The 19,279-nt window shown below is 39.3% G+C and overlaps 1 protein-coding gene across 8 annotated transcripts in view; it reads left to right on the top strand.

The window, feature by feature from the left end:
* Nucleotides 1-810: 810 nt before the first annotated feature.
* Nucleotides 811-19,279, top strand: part of syne1a (spectrin repeat containing, nuclear envelope 1a) — a 273,050-nt gene continuing 254,581 nt past the window's right edge. For all 8 annotated transcript variants that reach the window (XM_057822040.1, XM_057822039.1, XM_057822043.1 and 5 more), the window contains exons 1-2: nucleotides 811-1,061; nucleotides 7,816-7,877. In XM_057822040.1, the coding sequence (XP_057678023.1) occupies nucleotides 923-1,061; nucleotides 7,816-7,877 (201 nt within the window). In that variant the 5' untranslated portion in view covers nucleotides 811-922. The remainder of the gene's footprint in view (nucleotides 1,062-7,815; nucleotides 7,878-19,279) is intronic.

The following is a 19,279-nucleotide window of genomic DNA, read 5'->3' as shown; positions in this document are numbered from 1 at the left end:
TGGTTCTTAGCTAAAGTGTAAGCACGATAAAAGTTCTATTTTCAATTTGAAAGAGGTCGGTTTGTGCAACAGATACATTCGCCGCCAATCAGCAGTCACCTTCTTATCCCCTTTCAGCGCACAATCTAGTGGCGCACTGATATTCCTCTTAGCAGCTCTTCTTTTGTGCTGCTTTATAGACAAATCTGCTTTATTGTAGTATTTTTAATAAGGCTCTTTCAATTTGAGCAGTTTGACTGTGTATACAGCCTCTTTTGTTCTGTAAGTGGCTCTTTTGTTTCTGCTAGCCTGGTCTCCCCAGGAAAAACACCGCATGTGAGAAGCGGATGAAAGACGAGGCTCTGTGAACAGACTTGAGTGGAAGATCAGACAGCCCAAGCGTCCCGGTGCTCCGTGCTCCCCTGCAGGCTGTGCGCACAAAAAAGCCGCCAGCCCGGGCGCGCCGCATGCCGTCTGCGTGGATGAGAGAGAGCAAAAGAGACGGCGCCGTGTTGCGAGGGAATTCCTGCACTTTGCTGCCATTGTGAGCGACGCGCGCGTGCATACGCGCATCCCAACCGGTGCCCTTCAACGCTCCGGCGACGTCACGAGTTCCCGTGTCTACCGATTGGCTGTGCCATGGAGGGAAGGGCGCGCTTGGTACCAACGCTGAGGAACGAGGAGGGAGGGGCTGAGGTGTTAGGAGAGTGAGAGAGGCGCTAAGCAAGAAAGATTGATGCTGAGGCAAGCCGGTACTGCACTGCACTCACACACACACTTTTTCCACACTCCTGAGCTGCTTAGCGGGCAGGAAAAACACTGTTACTGCAGGACAGGAGGACATCTAGAAGAAGAATCAGCCTCAGAGCAACACTTTTCAAGTGGCTCCTGGTGAGCAGCAAGGGCAGGAGCAAGGGCAAAGTGTAGCCACTCTTATTTTTTGATGTGGACGTCATCCCGAGTACCCCATGAGAGGTGCAGTCCGAGGTACGACATGGCCAGACAAGTGGAGGTTGCCACTTCACCGAAAAAGAACATAGCGTCGTTCAACCTTGTGACAAGCTGCTACCGCTACCTCCGCGGTGAGTGTAAGCGTCTATAAGTGTGCGTGTGGCACTGCAGTGTACAAGTCCAGAAGTATTTGGACAATGAGATGCACAAAATGGCTGTGATGCCTCAATTTTTTGTGTCTTTTTTTCAGTATTGGAGATTAATGTCAAATTGCATCTTGATTTCTTTATTAATTCAAATATTTTGTAGTGAGAAAAAAAAAGTCACCACTGTTTAAACACTTCTGGAACTGTATAAGTGAGTGTTTGTGGGTTCATTTGGGTCTTAAGTCGTTTATTTGTTCAGCTGCGGGTTGTATTCACATATATTTAAGGAGGGGTGGGCAGCAGGAGCTCCATCTGTAAGGACTTAAGAGATGGCAGGGTGGCAGGTTCGAGACCCACTGGGTGGGTTAAGCAGATGTCAGTTTGGAAGGGGTTTTGGAGAGATGTTGGTGGCGCCCTTAAGCAAGGCATTGAACTCTCAAAATGCTCACTCTTGTGTGTTTGGTTGTGTGTGTTGGATGTACAGTATGTCACAAAGAAAGACTTCAAGTTTAAAATCTTAATTTCATCAAATTTTATCATATGGTGATATGAAAAAGTATCTGAACCTTTTGGAATTTGTCCCATTTCTGCATAACCTGATCTTTGTCAAAATCACACAGATGAAAATACAGTGTCTGCTGTAAGTAAATCCACCCAAACATTTATAGGTTTTAATATTTTAATGAGGATAGCATGTAAACAATGACAGAAGGGGGAAAATAAGTAAGTGAACTCTCTGCTTAAGAAGACTTAAAGAGCACTTGAAACCAATTTTTACCAAACAATTTTAGTCAGGTGTGTGCCCAATCACTGATGAGTGGTTTAAAAAGTGGTTTAAAACTGCCCTGCCCGCTATAAAACACACACCTGGTAAGAATTGTCTTAATGAGAAGCATTGTTTGATGTGCATTATGGCTCAGTCAAAAAAGCTCAGCGCAGAATACTCAGAGAGGTAAAAAAAGAACCAATATTGCACACATCAACTATGTGTAAAACTTTGGCCAAGAATGGTGTTCATGGGAGGACTCCACGGAGGGAGCCACTGCTGTCTAAAAAAAAACATTGTTGCTCGTTTAATGTTTGCTAAAAGGCACTTGGACACTCCACAGACGTTTTGGCAGAATATTTTGTGGACTGATGAAACCAAAGTTGAATTGTTTGGGAATAACACACAATGTCATGTGTGGAGGAAAAATGGAACAGCTCACCAACATCATCACTTCATCCCCACGGTGAAGCATGGTGGAGGGAGCATCAAGATTTGGGGCTGTTTTGCTACCTCGGGGCCTGGACAACTTGCAATCATTAATGGAAGCATGAATTCAAAGGTTTATCAGGGTGTTTTGCAGGAATACCTGAGGCCGTCTGTCAGACAGTTGAAGCTAAAAAGAGGATGGATGCTGCAAAAAGACAATGATCCAAAACAAAGAAGTGAATCAACTTCAGAATGGTTTCAGAAGAACAAAATATAAGTTCTAGAGTGGGCAAGTCGAAGTCCAGAGTTGAACCCCATTGAGATGCTGTGGCATGACCTAAAGACAGCGATTCATGCCAGACATCCCAGGAATCTGACTGAACTACAACAGTTTTGTAGAGAAGAATGGGTCAAGATTAGTCCTGATCGATGTGCTAGACTGATCTGCAGCTGTAGGGAGCATGTAGTTGAAGTTATTGCTGCCAAAGGGGGGTTGGGGGTCCCAAAATATTAATTGTGATGGTTCACTTACTTATCTTCCCTCTCTTCTGTCATTTTTTGCATACTATCCTCATTAAAATATGAAAACCTATAAATGTTTGGGTGGTTTTAGTTAAAACAGACATTTTTTTCATCTGTGTGATTTTGACAAAGATCAGATCACATTTGATGGTGATTTTATGCAGGAATGTGACAAATTCCCCAAAACTCAGATGCTTTTTCATACCACTGTACTCTTGGATGTCTAGATGCATTAGAAGGGGGGAAAACATGTCATGCTGTAATTATGTTCATGTTTCAAATCATTTTACTAGACTGAAAGGAATGCAAATGCAATTATTCCTTAGCAGTTTTGAATCTGAATGTTTTCTTGATAACTTTTGTTGCAGTTACTTTGTGTTAAAAATAACACTAGCCAACAAAAAAACAGTACATTACACTTTTCCTTGCTGGTATCCACTTTGACTTTGTATATAAATGTCTGCACAACCGAAACTTAAACTAAGCCTGAATTCTCTACATCTCTCTTTGATGTAAAACATGCCCGGTGTGAGTTTGTACATCCGCTTCCTTCAATTTGCGGACACACTTTGTTCCCGCAGCAACCATGCCGCTAGGACAAGAAAGCAGACCTAACGATATTTCATTAAGATAAGAGACGAGCAGCCGTTGATGAGACTAATGATACAGGCCGATATAGCCTGAGAAGCTAATCAAGTGTGTTAAAATGCCGCTTGCAGGCTTGCTTGCTGAGGTTGCCTTTTTTGCTTTGTACTTATTGAATGGAGCTCAAAGTCACCTCATCACACGGGCTGACTGCATCGATGTTCCCCGGCATGCACGTTCTTTCTTTAAGGTGGCTGCAATCATTCTCATTTCCTTTCCGATATTACCACATATCAATATTTGATCAGATTGAGAGAGGAATTCATCTAGCAGGGACATGCTCACTGGCACGTTTGACTTGCATTATGAATGAAAAACCACACACACCTGACTCCACACTGCACCCGTTGACCCACTAACCAACTTGAGTTTAATCAAATGGCGAGAGTCATGATTGACGTTGAGGAACTCCCTGTCTGTTGTCTTGCTAATGACATCGCAAGGATATTACAGTGTGGCTCCTACAAGAAACATTGTCACACGTGTCAGCATCTCAAACTTCATAAGTCAGAATTCCAGTAATTGTTTCTAAAAATAACACTTAACTCGGGCCGCAGTCATAGATTATTTAAGTAATCGATTAATCTATTACTGTAACTTTCGGACTATAAGCCGCTACTTTTTTCCTTCATTTTGATACCTGTGGCTTATAGTCCAGTGCGGCTTATTTGTTGATTTTTTTTTTTAGATAACACTTTATTTGACAACTGTGTCATAAGACTGTCATAAGATCATCAAAATTATGACATGACACTATCATGAATGCTCATGTCATTAAGTGTCATTTGGCAAATTATGTCACTAACTCAATTTTTGTCCATCTTGGATCTTTTGCATCCATTCAAAAGTGAGATCATTTGCCGGATAATACTTAATGACATCTGTTATAAGCATTCATGAATGCTCAGGACAGAGACATGTCATATTTATGATTGTGTAATGACAGTCTTATGGCACCACTGTCAAATAAAGTGTTAGCAAATACCATAACTAGCAATTGATGAAACAATTGGAACAGTAACTGAAGAAATATTTAGCACAGAACATGATTTTTGATTGTTATTTACATCTGTAGTGCTGCAATGCATGCTAAGAGGCATGTTGGATGACAACAGTCAACAGCAGGCGGCAGCAGAGGTTGACTGTCTCCCCCAAGGGAGCAGTGGCCAAATGAAGCTTCTTGAAGCAATAAAGCTTTGCACTAATTAGTTCAAAGTTTAATGATGGTTCATTTGGTCTTATGACAGTCGGTCGTATGATGCCGCTGTCAAATAAGGTTGTACCGGTTAATATATTTTGGTGTAAATATCCCATGATACAGTGAGGACAGCTGCGGCTTATAGTCCAGTGTGGCTTATCTATGAACAAATGCCGTTTTCGAGCCAAATTTGGTGGGCTGCGGCTTATAGTCAGGTACGCCTTATAGTGCGAAAATTAGGGTAATTAGTTTGAATAATGGAGTAATCGGATTAGGAACGTTTAATGCATTGCAGAATAAATTTTAGGAGCTGTGTGGCAAAGGCCTGCTAAGATTGCAGTTTCAAAAGAGCATCAAATGCGAATACAAAATAAAATTCCCGAGTGTTTTTTCAAACTGTGCAGAATTTCACTTTCTTTTCACAAGAGCAAAAAAGGCATTTAACCCTTTACTGCCAAATATATTACATTTGATATACTTCGAATTTCATGATTTTGAGACTAATTCAGACTTTTGAAATTTCAAGTCAACACATGCATTTGCAGGTTCCATGAGAAAATAATAAATCAGGATTTAGCATAGGTTATTGTACAGTGCCCTCCATAATTATTGGCACCCTTGAAAAAGATGTGTTTTTTAGCTTCTAATAATTTTTTAAAATTCAAATAATATGGGACATTAATGGAAAAAAGAGAAAAATCCAACCTTGAATACAAGTGCATTCATTCAGTGGGGAAAAAATCCCACATAAAAAAAAATATTTGACATCAAATAATGTGTGTCACAATTATTACCACCCCTGGCGTTAATACTTTGTACAACCCCCTTTTGCCAACAAAACAAGGTCTGGTGACTGAGATGGCCATGGAAGGAGCTTGATTTTGTGTGTGGTGAACCATTTCTGTGTAGATTTGGCCATATGTTTAGGGTCATTGTCTTGCTGAAAGACCCAGTGACGACCCATCTTCAGCTTTCGGGCAGAGGGCAACAGATTTTGATTTAAAATGTCCTGGTATTTCAAAGCATTCATGATGGCATGCACCCTAACAAGGTTCCCAGGGCCTTTGGAAGTGAACCAGCCCCACAGCATCACTGACCCACCCCCATACTTCACAGTGGGTATGAGGTGCTTTTCAGCATGCGCATCTTTCGTGGCACGCCAGACCCACTTAGAGTTTTTGTTGCCAAAAAGCTCAATCTTGGTCTCACACAAAAATACACACGGTCCCAGGCTTCAACTGGGACCGTGTGCTTTGGTCAGAGCCAGATAAACCCTCACCCCAGACCTTGTTTTGTTGGCAAAAGGGGGTTGTACAAAGTATTAACATCAGGGGTGCTAATAATTGTGACACACATTATTTGATGTCAAATAATTGTTTCTTTATGTGGGATTTTTTCCCCACTGAATTAATGCACTTGTATTGAAGGTTGGATTTTTCTCTTTTTTTCCATTAAGGTCCCGGGTGCTAATAATTGTGACACACATTATTTGATGTCAAATAATTGTTTCTTTATGTGGGATTTTTTCCCCACTGAATTAATGCACTTGTATTGAAGGTTGGATTTTTCTCTTTTTTTCCATTAAGGTCCCATATTATTTGAATTAAAAAAAAAATATCAGAAGCTAAAAGACACATCTTTTTCAGGGGTGCCAATAATTATGGAGGGCACTGTATATTAGAGCGCTTATACACACATATTATATCCGCTTCCATTAAGACGTTATTTTTCAAATTTTGGGATTCTCTGACAATTGTTTCATGTTGCAGGCCTTTAAGGGTTAATGCCTTCAGACCTGCAATTTTTCTGCTGGGCAAAAAAAAAAAATCTTTGCTGATTTTTACTCAAAATAGCAGAACAAAGTGCAATTTTTTGGTCAGGTATATTTCATGCTTTTATTGGTTATTTTTAATGTTAAGTTAAATTGTTTTGAACAAGAAATGAGCACTTAGGTTTGCCTTTTTGAAGTTGCGTTTTGTCTCAGCCATTTTCAAAGAGCCAAAAATAGCAAAGAGAGCGTGCTAAACCTCATGATTTGATTTCGATGGGTAAAGTTCCGTCCAATCATCTCCCAGAAGTGGCAATAGCAACTATATTCAGTATATTTATTGATGTAGAGACGTGAACGCGTCATGCCCTTTAGCAGCATGCTCAGGTCTGAAAATGTTAAGCTAGCGGACTTTTGCTATGCAAGTTAGCCATTTTTTTTCTTTCAATCGTCATTTATTAAATTTTTTATACCGTTTGAGGCTAAGCTCAAGTATTTTAACTTGTTTTTAAATGTTATAAAACGCACATTTTTTTTCCCAATTCTCTTAACAAATATTTCGAACATATTCCCCCCAAAAAACCTACTAAATCGACCTTTAAACAAATTTACAAATGCATATACAATCATGTTACCTCCAAAAAACAACCTTATGTTGGTCTGAACAGGGAGCAGCTGGATTCAGACATGTTAGATGAGTCATGTCATATTCACTGTTGCCACTAGAGGGCAGTTTATCCACCCAAATCAATACAACTAAAAGCAAAAACTTTCAAAACAAACCATTACAACGCCACTCTAGTTAAACGAATCCTCCAAGTAACAAAATTTGATTCGAAGCTTTTTTTCAAATTTAAATTTTAATTTCTCAGTTTTGAATTACTCGAGCTAATCGATTAATCACAAAACACAAAAATATCAGAGCAATTATGATGATACATTTCATATGTGAGCCATTCCACTAAAACCAAAAGCTGAATGAACTTTCACCTTAGAAACTTTCACTTCAAAGTTGCTTAAGTAGCATTTGAGCATGGTTTTTAAAGCAGACCCAACATAAACATTGAGTAAAACAATAATGACTCCACAGTTGTCCGTTTTACACATATCAGCTACTAAATGTAGTAGTAGTTTTAGAAAGGTTGGCAACATCACAACAAGGACTGCCGAAAATTTTGCGAAACATGCGACCTCGACTCAGTCAAGATTGGGAAAATATGTGGTTTTGAAATGACTGAAATCATGGTCACAATTTTGTGAGAGCATTCTTGATGTGTCCGCCAAACTCTATAAATGTCAAGTTTGCGTCAGCTTTAACGTTAAGGTATAATTCACGAAAGTGATTGATAACAACAGTCGTATTCCCGTGTTTTTTATGAACACTGGTGACACCGTGGCTTCTGATTTACAGACGAGCAAGAGGCTGTGCAGAAGAGGACGTTCACCAAATGGATCAATTCCCACTTGGCCAAGGTAAGATTGCGTTTGATTTCCTCTGCCAGCCGCTCAGCCTCCATTGTTCTTCTCCTTATTCCTCCACTTCAGTCCGACTTCCCATTGCTTTCAGTACTCCTGTGCTCTGACATTTGTTCCATTTTGTAAACACATTGCTGAGCCGGTCATGGGACCCGCGTGCCAGCTTAAACCACGCGCACAGACACACACAAACTCACACTTCTTGTTGTTTTCATTTTCTCACTCTCGTAGCTGCAAGCCCTGCTTTATTCTCACTCTAATTACCACTTTCACGTTAAGACAATTAACACAGAAGACATCTTTGTTCCTGCAAGCTGACATCCGTCATTTAAATCTCACTAACCTAGCAGCGATTCCAATTTAGATGGTTCTGGATAAGCGTATCAAGCTCGGATAAACTTTGTGTGATTATTTTGCTATACAGCATTAAACCGCTTTGCACTCGCGGGTCAAAAAAGTGTGGCCAAGGTAAATACTGTATGTCACACTCCAACACAATTAAGTATTCTTTCCTATTTGACTCAGGCAGCTGTGGAGACCTTGAGCCATGGCGACGCGATGCAGAAAATTCATTTGAAAAGAGCCCCCAGGGGAATAAATCTTGACGTATTAGGAAATCTCACGCTTCGGGATCGCGCCAGCGGAAAATGATCCACAGCCAAATATATAGATAGTAGTACTTGAATTTTTTATGACACAAAAGGTAAACACATGGTTTATTTATTGTCTGCAGTTTTTGGGTATTCTTCACTTGTGCTGTGTTATTATGGACTTTTTGTTCCAACTGTGTGTGTTAGTTGACAGATTAGAAACTATGGTTCTACAAAACCTACCATCTAATTACTTATAATGCGTAATCAATAGACACTTAGCGTCCATAACAATAGGCATACTTGTACAAGAGCTGTATTTAGGATTCAGTTAAGTGCATTCTTTCACACTTAACACCGCTTATCCTCATTATAGCTGAAGCATGTGTGCAGGGCGTAGACGAAATACTATTTATGCTCACAGTGGTTACAATGTGGTGACAATGCTTTTGAGAATCTGAAAAGTTATAGATATCTCCATGCGAAAATGGAATGCGCTACATTTAAAGGGAATGGAAGGAGAGCTTTGATTACCGGCGAATAGACTGCTTTGTCACATCTAGATCAAGATTTGCACTAGGCGTAAATGTTACCATTGTTAAATTTTATTGAGTGTCCAACAAGTAATCGATACTTTGTGAATTATTTAACTCTTTTAGTGGCAATGAAGAGAAAAATTTCCAACCAGAATCCAAACGTTATGCTCTAACGCAGGGATCTCCAACTACCAGGCCGGGGACCGCTACCTGGCCGCAGAGAAAAAATTAATAATTTGTTAAAGAGCGCAATCTGGCCTGTGCCTCTTGAGTCTTGACATATGACTAATCCGAGGAGAGATTTGTGTACATCACCCTCTAGTGGTTGGCCACCATTACTGGGGTGTTTGCACACCTATAGCAGCTCAGCATCGGTCAATGTAAACAGTCACGTTAGCTGCTGTTGGCTGTGTGAAACGGGCGCAGAGGTGGGTATTAACGCGTTACATGTACTCCGTTACATTAACTTGAGTAACTTTTTGAGAAAAATGGACTTCTAAAGCCTTTATGTTATGCTCCATGTTGCGGTGACGGTGCAGCGACTACGGCGTCATTTGACATTCGATGGTTCTCCGGCCAGGTGATGAGTTGCTCTGTAATTCACCGCCGAAGCCACTAGAGGGGTGTGGCGTTATGTTTGTACGGTTTTGAAAAAATAAACAATGACGCTTGAATGTGGATCTTCAGCTACTGGGTGTTGTTAACCTGAAACAAAGTTTGTGTAGAAACGTTTCAAGTTTTTGTGTGTAACATTTGGCATTTCTATCTTTTCAGGTTAAGAAATGCCGTTCACGTAAAAAAAAAAGGCATTTTGATAAGGCATTTTGCACTCATGTTGCACATTTATGAAAATCTGCCATAGAACCAACAAATATTTGTACTTTTCTTTGTATATTTAACCAATAAAACTTATGACCTTCAACATAAAGTGTATATAGTTTTATTAAGATATATCAACTAGCATGGGCATTTAGAATGGGGTCAACCATATTGGAACACGCTGTAAATGCTGAACAAACTGTTAACAAATACTTCACAAATCAACAATAAATCATTTATCAACAGTTTACTAATGATCTATTAACTAGTAAAAGGGATAGTTATTATAAAGTGTTACCAAAATGTTAATTGTTTGACAGCCCAAGTAATTTTGTGCCACACATTGCCAGTCCTTGAAAAAAGGCCGACTTCACACCGGTCAGTGGTGCAAAAAAGGTTGGGGACCAATGCTCTAACATACATTCTTGTCAGCTACTGAAAGTGATACTTTAACCAGCCTTGCTAGCAATCCCAACCCTAACACCATTTGTCACATAGAAGTGTCTCTCAAAGCACCTTGTCTATCTAATGTTGTCCCGTGCATCACTCACAGTTCCATCCAATGCATATGTCTTCCTTTCTGGTTTCTGGTTGATTACATTGGTTGCTCTATCCTGTTGTTACCATGGATATACTGATTGGTCGCAAAAGACCCTGACGAGCAGCAAGAGAAGGTCAACGGAGGTCTAATAATGAGAAGATGCATTTTTTTCTTCCTCTAGAAAGTTCCTGGAAACATAGGTGGGTTGTAATCGGATTTGAGTCGAAGCAAAGAGTGTGCAATGAGCGAGACAGAAGAGCTTTAACAGTTGGTTTAACTGGGCTCTCCGAGGGATGGATCATGCCCTTGGCTATGCAGATGATTAGGCTACTAGCAGTTATCACAGGTCTTTAATTCAGCGCTTAAAGCTATGTGATTAATCGTTAGGTGAGTTGAGACAAGGTTTTGAGGGATGGGGTTGGGGGAGATACTGGGATGGGGGTGTTTCCTTTTTACCAACACTTCCCTGCCCCCTCATTTTTTTCACCACTCCACAGGTATAACAAAAGACATCTCAGTGTGTGAGAACCGGTAATTCATAAAGATGATTAATGAGTCTTATTACGCTTAGTGGGTCGCTGGATTAAGTCGAGACACTGATTATTAGGTACACCCAGGGGCGGAACTTCGGGGTATGCCAGGGGTGCGACCGCACCCGGGCCCGGTTTGTGGGCGTAAAGTAAGCGTGGTTGAGCGAGGAGACGAATTGCTTTTTTTGTTGTTGTTGCTGGCTAGTCATGACTGACAGGCTGTCTATTCATGTGAATTTGATACATTTATTACTACATCTATATAACTACTCGTCTGTAGTTGCAATTACTGATAATTACCGTAAATTTCGGACTATAAGCTGCTACTTTTTTTCTTCATTTTGAATCCTTATAGTCCAATGCGTCTTATTTGTTGATTTATTTGGGTTCATAGGTAACACTTTATTTGACATTGGCGTCATAAGACCGTCATAATTATGACATTACACTATCATGGGCATTAGTGAATGCTTATGACAGATGTCATTAAGTGTCATCCAGAAAATTATGTCACTAACTCCATTTATGTCAAGCTCTTTATGTCCAGCTCGGATCTTTTACATCCATTCGAAAGTGAGATAATTTGCCAGATATTACTAAATGACATCTGATATTAGCATTCATTAAAGCTCATGACAGTCTGATGTCATAATTATGATTATCTGGTGACAGTCTTATGGCGCCAGTGTCGAATAAAGTATTACCAAATACCATAACTAACAATTATGAAACAACTGGAACAGTAACTGAAGAAATTTTTAGCACAGGACATTAATTTTTATTGTTATTTACATCTGTAGCGTTGCAATGCATGCTAGGAGGCATATTGGACAACAACAGTGTTGACAGCCAGGGGCAGTAGAGGTTGACCGTCTCCCCCAAGGGAGCACTGATGGCCAAATGAAGCTTCTTGAAGCAATGAAGTTTTGCAGCCAATTGGTTCAGATTTTCATGGTGGTTCATTTGGTCTTATGACAGTCGTATGATGTCGCTGTCAAATAAAGTGTGACCGGTTAATGTCTTTTGGTGTAAATATCCCATAGTACAGTGTGGACAGCTGCAGGTTATAGTCTAGTGCAGCTTTTCTATTAACAAATGTCATTTCCGTGTCAAATTTGGTGGGTTGCAGCCTATAGTCAGGCTTTGGCTTACCACTCCTCTTTTCGTGAGGTGTCAAGCCCGCCATTCGGCATCACCAGCTGCTTTACCGAATAAATCATTGTCATCTGACGTCTCAGGTTCAAACATGTAAAAATTAATTGAAGAATTAATTGTAGATAATCTTTCCTGTGAGCCCTCGTCATCCCTAACGTTGCGAAAAAGCGATCCTGAACGGGTACTTTCGATGGAAATATCACTATCACTGGTGCTGCTATGGATAAAGTCTGCCACGTTTTCTGTTGCCTTCTGTAAATGACGTCACACTTCTGGGTTTGGGAAGGCAGTATTGACGGAGTGCTAAAAAACAAGAACAAAAAAAACTAACTAAAAAAAATAAATAAAATGCAAATTATTCTTGCAGCTACGCATTAGAAATGACATAGGCGTTTCGACGAACTCATCCAAAGTTTAAATTACAAATCCGACAAACTCTTCATCAGCCATTTAAATTCAATCCATATTCGAAGGATGAAAAGAGCTGCATGTAACTCTGGAGCCGCAGGTTGCAGGCCACTGGTTAACATCTGGACATCCAGTGGCACTGAAATAGTTATTGAGTTTTTAACTATTTAATCATTTATTTAATTATTTAACCGGGTGGGGCAGAGCAACTTGCTTTTTTGAATTTGGCACCATGAAGCGATGGTTGCTCTGAGGATGGTAGGGATGGACTTATTTGAGAGGGTAGGGCTTAAAGTTTGGCTCTCAACGTGTATTATTTATTTTGTGTTTATTTTTCGGGAACCCCAGTAAGCATAATGGAGTGGATGAAGTTGGAATGCGCTTTCGCTGTTTAGGCATTTTTTTTCAAGCGGTCGCTCAATCGTCGCAACGTGCATTCCGTTGACATTTCAATATTGCCCCCTGTGGTCGTGTTCCTGGCCGGCAGTCGGTTGTTTCATGAGTAAACAACTTCAGGGAAACGGGTGATGTAAAGAAAAAGAAACCTGGACACCCCAAAACATTGATGTGGTGAGACAATCTGTTTTGAGATCTACCTATAGGTCTGCTTGCAAATACGCATCTGCTCTTGGGTTGTCTGCCCAGTCTCTTGAGACTAATCCTCCATGAAGAATGCACGTTGCGTTGCGACGATTGAGTGACCGCTTGAAAAAACAAATGCCTCAACAGCGAAAGCGCATTCCAACTTCATCCACTCCATGATGATAACTGGGCTTCCTGAAAAAAAAAAAAAATAATAACGCAGGTTAAGAACCAAACTTTAAGCCCCACCCTCTCGAATAAGTCCATCCCTACCATGCTCAGAGCAACAATCGCTTCAGGTCACCAAATTTAAATAAGCAAGTTGCTCTGCCCCAACCCTTATCATAAACACTGTTAATCACCACCATTTATTTCAACTTGTACTTGTATCTTAAGACACACCTCATAATTCAGTATCTATTAGCAATTTTTTTTATCCATAGAATTTTTTTCTTCTATTTTTTTGTTTTTCAGACAAGTTTGCTGAATCAATCATGAAATTTGCTTAAACTCCCAAGTTTGAATTCAGACAAATCCCCTGTGAGACGCATAAGGCTTAATTACCAACTGGCCATCACGAGCGGCAGAGGTCTCGTCGTCGCTGAGGCGTTTCCTTTGTAAACAGCTTCTGTATACTAAGTGTTCTCTCAGATTACACAGCTAAGTGAAGCTCCCTATCTGGAATGTGTTTAGGGGGGTTACAGTTTTTAATTGGCTTCACAAATATATGCAGATAAGCAAGCAGTCACTCCCTAAAGTACTGCAGGAGTCCATATCAGTCCCTCAAGGTGCAAGCAACACAGGGCTAATTATGGGAAGGTGACCGTTTGCACATTTCTTTGGCCAGAAAGGAATAGGTGTGCTCTCAAGTTGGCAAAGTAAACTCTCAAGGTCAATAACAGTCATCTGTCAGTTCACCAACCCACCGGTGATAAGTCATTGATTGCCGAAAGGTACAACTATGCCCTCTTTTTTCGGTATTGTTTAATACTTTTTTTGCGTTGCCAGAGGTTTTTTTGTGTGCTGATCCCCTTGTGTAAAGTAATATTATGCAAAAAAATATGCAAAAACAACTACCTGGTCCAAGAACCCATTAAAATTGGCCTTGGCAGAGGTGCGCATCCCCACAGGGTGCCCCTCAGATTCAGGCCCAAATAGTAGTAATGATGCATACATTCAGCCAATTCTTTGTTAGTACCTGCAGTCATCTAATCTCAATAGAGGAAAAAATATATGGATATTGTTAGTTCACGGTAATTAGGAGCGAAATATTACTAACAAACTATTTCACCACTTTGAAACGTTGGCAAGAAATGTCATTTATGGGACAGCGCAAATGATTAGGCACCAAATATAATGGACTATAATTTGTGGCAGTAGATCATTCCTGTTTTACTACTACTACCGTAATTTCCCGAATATAAGGCGCACCCGTGTATAATGTGCACCCCAAATTTACTTGTAAAATCTAGAGAAAATCATTGTACCCATTTATAACGCGCACCCTAATTTTAGCACCAATAAATAGAAGAATACAAGAAAACAGAGCTCGTGTACAGATACAGAAATGTTATTTTACTGACTGGTGAAACACAGCACAAGCATAGCATATTGGTAGTTCAAAACATTACCATAAACTGACAATATTTACGGTAATAATATGATTTGACAACTTCTCCAACTTACCAGAATCTAGGAGAAAACAAAAGAGCTGTGACTTTTCTTTTAAAGGCTGCTGTATAACTTGCTCGTTTCATCATGATGAATAAATGTTTCTTCCATGGATTGATGCGGTAAAATGAAAGTGAGGACGTAAGTCGGAAATCCGAGAGAGCTCAGTATTGTTATTTGGGTTTGAGTTTCCCGAGGGACAGATATACAGTAGTTGACGGACACACACAGGAAGTCTGTGTTGTTACGTTTGTTATGGTCCGAGTTGCGGAGCTGCAATAAACGTTGACTCAAATTAGTTCAAAAAACTAAATTCTGTGCTTTATGAAAAGTGAAAAAAGCAGAATTTAACACAGACGAAATCATTCGGCCGATCAGAGTGAAACAAAACGGTGACGTCACGTACCTGAATGGTCGGCAACAGATCGCTGCATACGTTTCTTCAACACAGCGTGGCCGTGTCAATAAAAAAAAAAAAATCGGTTTATATATATATATATATTTCTGACTCCATCCATGTACCCATTTATAATGCACACCATGATTTTACAAGTTGATTTTGAGGAAAAAAAGTGCGTGTTTTATTCGGGAAAATACGGTAGTCAACATTACCTGAACGAGCAGACTTCAACCTCCCTTCCGGTTTTTATTTGGCACCGATAGACCATAGAAAAACTAGAGATACGATCGTTTGAATTTTGTAGTAGGAAATATTTTTTCTGCACTAGAGGGCATCCATGCTCTTTGGATAGGTGATGCTTCATTCCTGTAGATTTTTCTTTTTGGAATTTGATGATTTTTGTGTATTTTTATTTAGCCTAATATGGCAATCTAGCGTATATGAGAAAAAAAATACACCGTTTAAGAAAAAATATCAAACACTGTAGGCAGTAACTCATTACTTGAGTACTCTTTTCACTGAATACTTTTTTACTTGTACTTGAGTATTTTTTTTTAATGACAACTTATACTTAAGTAATATTATTTTGAAGTAGGGCTGCAGCTATCGATTATTTTAGTCGTCGATTAATCAATGAACTGGTTAGTTCGAATGATTGAGTAATCGGATAAGGAACATAAAAAATATAAATACCTGAGCTGAGCCTCAAACGGTATTAAAAAAAATAAAATAAATGAGGATCAAAGTAAAACAGACGAACAATTGGCTAACTTACATTGCAATAGTCCGCCAGCTTAAATGCTATAAAAAGCTAACATATTTTTACAATACTCTTAACAAATGGTTCAATCACAAATTCCTCTATAAAACAGCTAAATATCGTATTGGCCCGAATATAAGACAGCCCTGATTATAAGACGACCCCCTCTTTTTCAAGACTCAAGTTTGAAAAAAGACTTTTTGAACGCCAAATAATTTTTATACAGAAAATAATTACAGTACATCCTAAACAAATGATTATAACAATATATTTGAGAGAAAAAGCATGTTATTTTGCCTCATTCAAATCTTAATATCTGAACATTTAAATATGTAAACTAAAGTACAATCACATTCTTAAATGAATGGCTTCTGGTTTTTTAAAATGTAAATAAACCAATCTATTGTGATAAAACAACAAAATTGCAATAACTGCATTAACCATCAAAGTGAAGTCTAACTGTAACTGTAGTCTTGAAACAAATCTGAAAAAGGAAAAACATTGCAACTAAATAATGCAAACTGGTTAAACTTGGGAGTAGCTGAGATCTGTCATGACAGAACATCGCTTCAATGATATCTGGCGCCATCTAGTGTCATGAATGGGTATAACGTCAAATTAAAAAAAAAAAAAAAAAACGTCTTCTATTCGGACCAATACGGTATATCGATAAACTAAATTACGAATGCCTTAAAAAAAACATTAGCTCAAATAAAAACTTAGCTTATGTTGGTCTTAACAGGGAGCAGCTACATTCAGCCATGTGAAATTAGATGTCATATTCACTGTTGCCACTAGAGGGCAGTGTATCCACCCAAATCTATAAAACTCTGCAAACACTTTCAAAACAAACCATTACAACGCCACTTTAATTAAACGAATTCTTGATGCAGCAAAATTTAATTCGAATCTTTTTTCCAATTGAAATACTTGAGTTAATCGGTTAATCGTTGCAGTACTATTTTGAAGTAACGCTACTCTTACTTGAGTAAACATTTTTCGCAACTCTACCCACCTCTGGTGTTGGGGTGAGCGCTGAAAACAATTTCATATCCAAAAGGGGGGCAGTGCAAAAAAAAAAAAAAAAAAAGTTTGAAAACCACTGCTCTGAGTGGAGTGTTTCAGGGGAATCCAACAAGAAGCCATTGTCAAGATGCGTTCACATCCCAAGCCCCTCCGCACACAATCAATTATGGCACCAGACACTCATGTGTAATTAGCTCATTAAAGAACCTTGATTTATTTTTTTTCCTTCTTCTTCATAGCTCATGTGGCTCAGCATTGGAAATGGATATTACTATCTTATTTTTGTAATTATCCCCAAATACCCTCATTAGCCTCAGGATCATCAAGCACAAAAAGGTAAATTTAACTTCAATTAGCCCACGAGGCTGATTTAACCCTTTTCTACTTTCTGGAGGAGTCGCAGATGCTTTTTTGTGTGTATTTTAATAACCAAAGCCGTGAAATGACATTAGAAGAAAAGCCTTAAATGTTTTGGTCTAATTAATTTTTCAACACGTGTGAGGTTTGGAGTGTTCATTTTTTCACTCTGTCCTCTCTCATCTGTCTCGCTGCCACTCTTTTCTGCTCAATTATCCCCCTATTGCACATCCACTTGATGACTACACACACACGTACAGTGCAATTCCATGTGCGCACTTTTTCCTCTCTTCTTTCCCTCGGCTAATCTCACTGTGAATGGCTGGCTGGTCTAAAGCGCTCCCCCAGCATGTGACTGTACTTTAAGAGAAATCCTTGATGTGGCGTCGGCGAGAAACAGAGATATGTGGATTTTTTCCCCTCCCCAGTCTGAGAGGTTAGCAAGGGAGTCAATGAGAAGGGGATCCGGTTTGACATCATCAGCATATTTTAGGATTTGAAGACCCCACTCAGAGCCCGCTGAGCCCCTCACTGACTCCACTTATCACACTCAAACGCCACATTGGGGAAGGGAAAAAAATGCTTTTGGGGGCGCGAGTACATTCGGATTTCCTGTTGAAATTAATGTCTTCTAATGTAGTATTTAGACATTTTACCACTCAGGAAGGATGTTAGCCTTAAAAAAGCTTCTGTTCAGAGTTTTCATGTACCCCCTAAAAGCCTCGAGGAGCTGAAATTGGGTTTGGGAGCACAAAATTATACGGAAGTTTAAAAGCTAGGATTAAAATTATATTGTAAAAAAATACAAAAATTGGTTTCCACAGAGTAAAAGTAGAGAAGAAAAAAGGGACGCGGGGTCAACTAGGGTTCACAAGTGACTCTTTTAGAGTTGCTACTGGTACTGTGAATCCCCACATGCACGAATATTCAGTTCAAACAAAAACTGGATTCATTACCTCATCACTGTTCATCCTTCACACTGGATACAGAAATGACGTTCAATCCAACTGCAAGCGACCGAGAGATCAGGATTTTACAACACTGTGCGCTGGTCCTTATGGGAAATGCAGTCTTCCTTAAGGCAAAACACGACCTGTTTTGTCCACCTGTGCTGCTGAAATCGACCAAAACTGAAAGCTCCCTAGTGTTGCTTTGAAGCAGGGGTCAGCAACCCACGGCTCTAGAGCCGCATGCAGCTCTTTATGCTGCCCTAGTGGCTCCTTGGAGCTTTTTCAAAAATGTTTGAAAATGGAAAAAGATGGGTGAGAGAAATATATTTTTTGTTTTACACATGACACAAACATTCTAATCAATTAATATAGAAATGAAGTTAAACTTGAGGCGGCATCCTACAACAGAGTAGTCATGTGGTGTGTCATTCTCTGTAGGATGCACTGCAGATAAGATAAACATTTAATCATGGGGGCTCCTTATGTATTTGTATAGAGCTGCAACTATCGATTATTTAAGTAATCGATTAATCTATGAATTCTTTAGTTTGAGTAATGGGATTGGAAACATTTAAAAAAATAATGCGGTGTGAGGTGCAAAACAATGGCTTGCTAAGATTGCTCTTTCAAAAGAGTATTACATGCAAATACAAATTAATAATTTCCTAGTGTTTTTTAAAACTATGCAGGGTTGAACTTTCATTTAACAATAAATTAAAATACCTTAGCCACAAATGGTCTAAAAAAATTAATATGGATCGAATTACAACAAAAGAACAATTGGCTTGCTAGCAAAAGTCTGCTAGCTTAAATGCTATAAAATGCTAATTTATTTCTGAACTAAATTACGAATGCATAAACAATCATATTAGCTCAAACAAAAACTTACAACCTTATGTTGGTCTTAACAGGGAGCAGCTGGATGAAGCCATGTTAGATGAGTTTTGTTATATTGACTGTTGCCGCTAGAGGGCATCATATTCACACAAATCAATAAAATTAAATGCAAACACTTTCTAAACAATCCTTTACAGCGCCACTCTAATTAAAAGAATCCTCGAAGCATCAAAACTT

Source organism: Corythoichthys intestinalis, chromosome 19 (assembly GCF_030265065.1).
Source record: "Corythoichthys intestinalis isolate RoL2023-P3 chromosome 19, ASM3026506v1, whole genome shotgun sequence".
Classification (NCBI taxonomy): domain Eukaryota; kingdom Metazoa; phylum Chordata; class Actinopteri; order Syngnathiformes; family Syngnathidae; genus Corythoichthys; species Corythoichthys intestinalis.
Note: the sequence above shows the minus strand (reverse complement) of the source record. Positions and strands in the feature narration are given on the sequence as shown.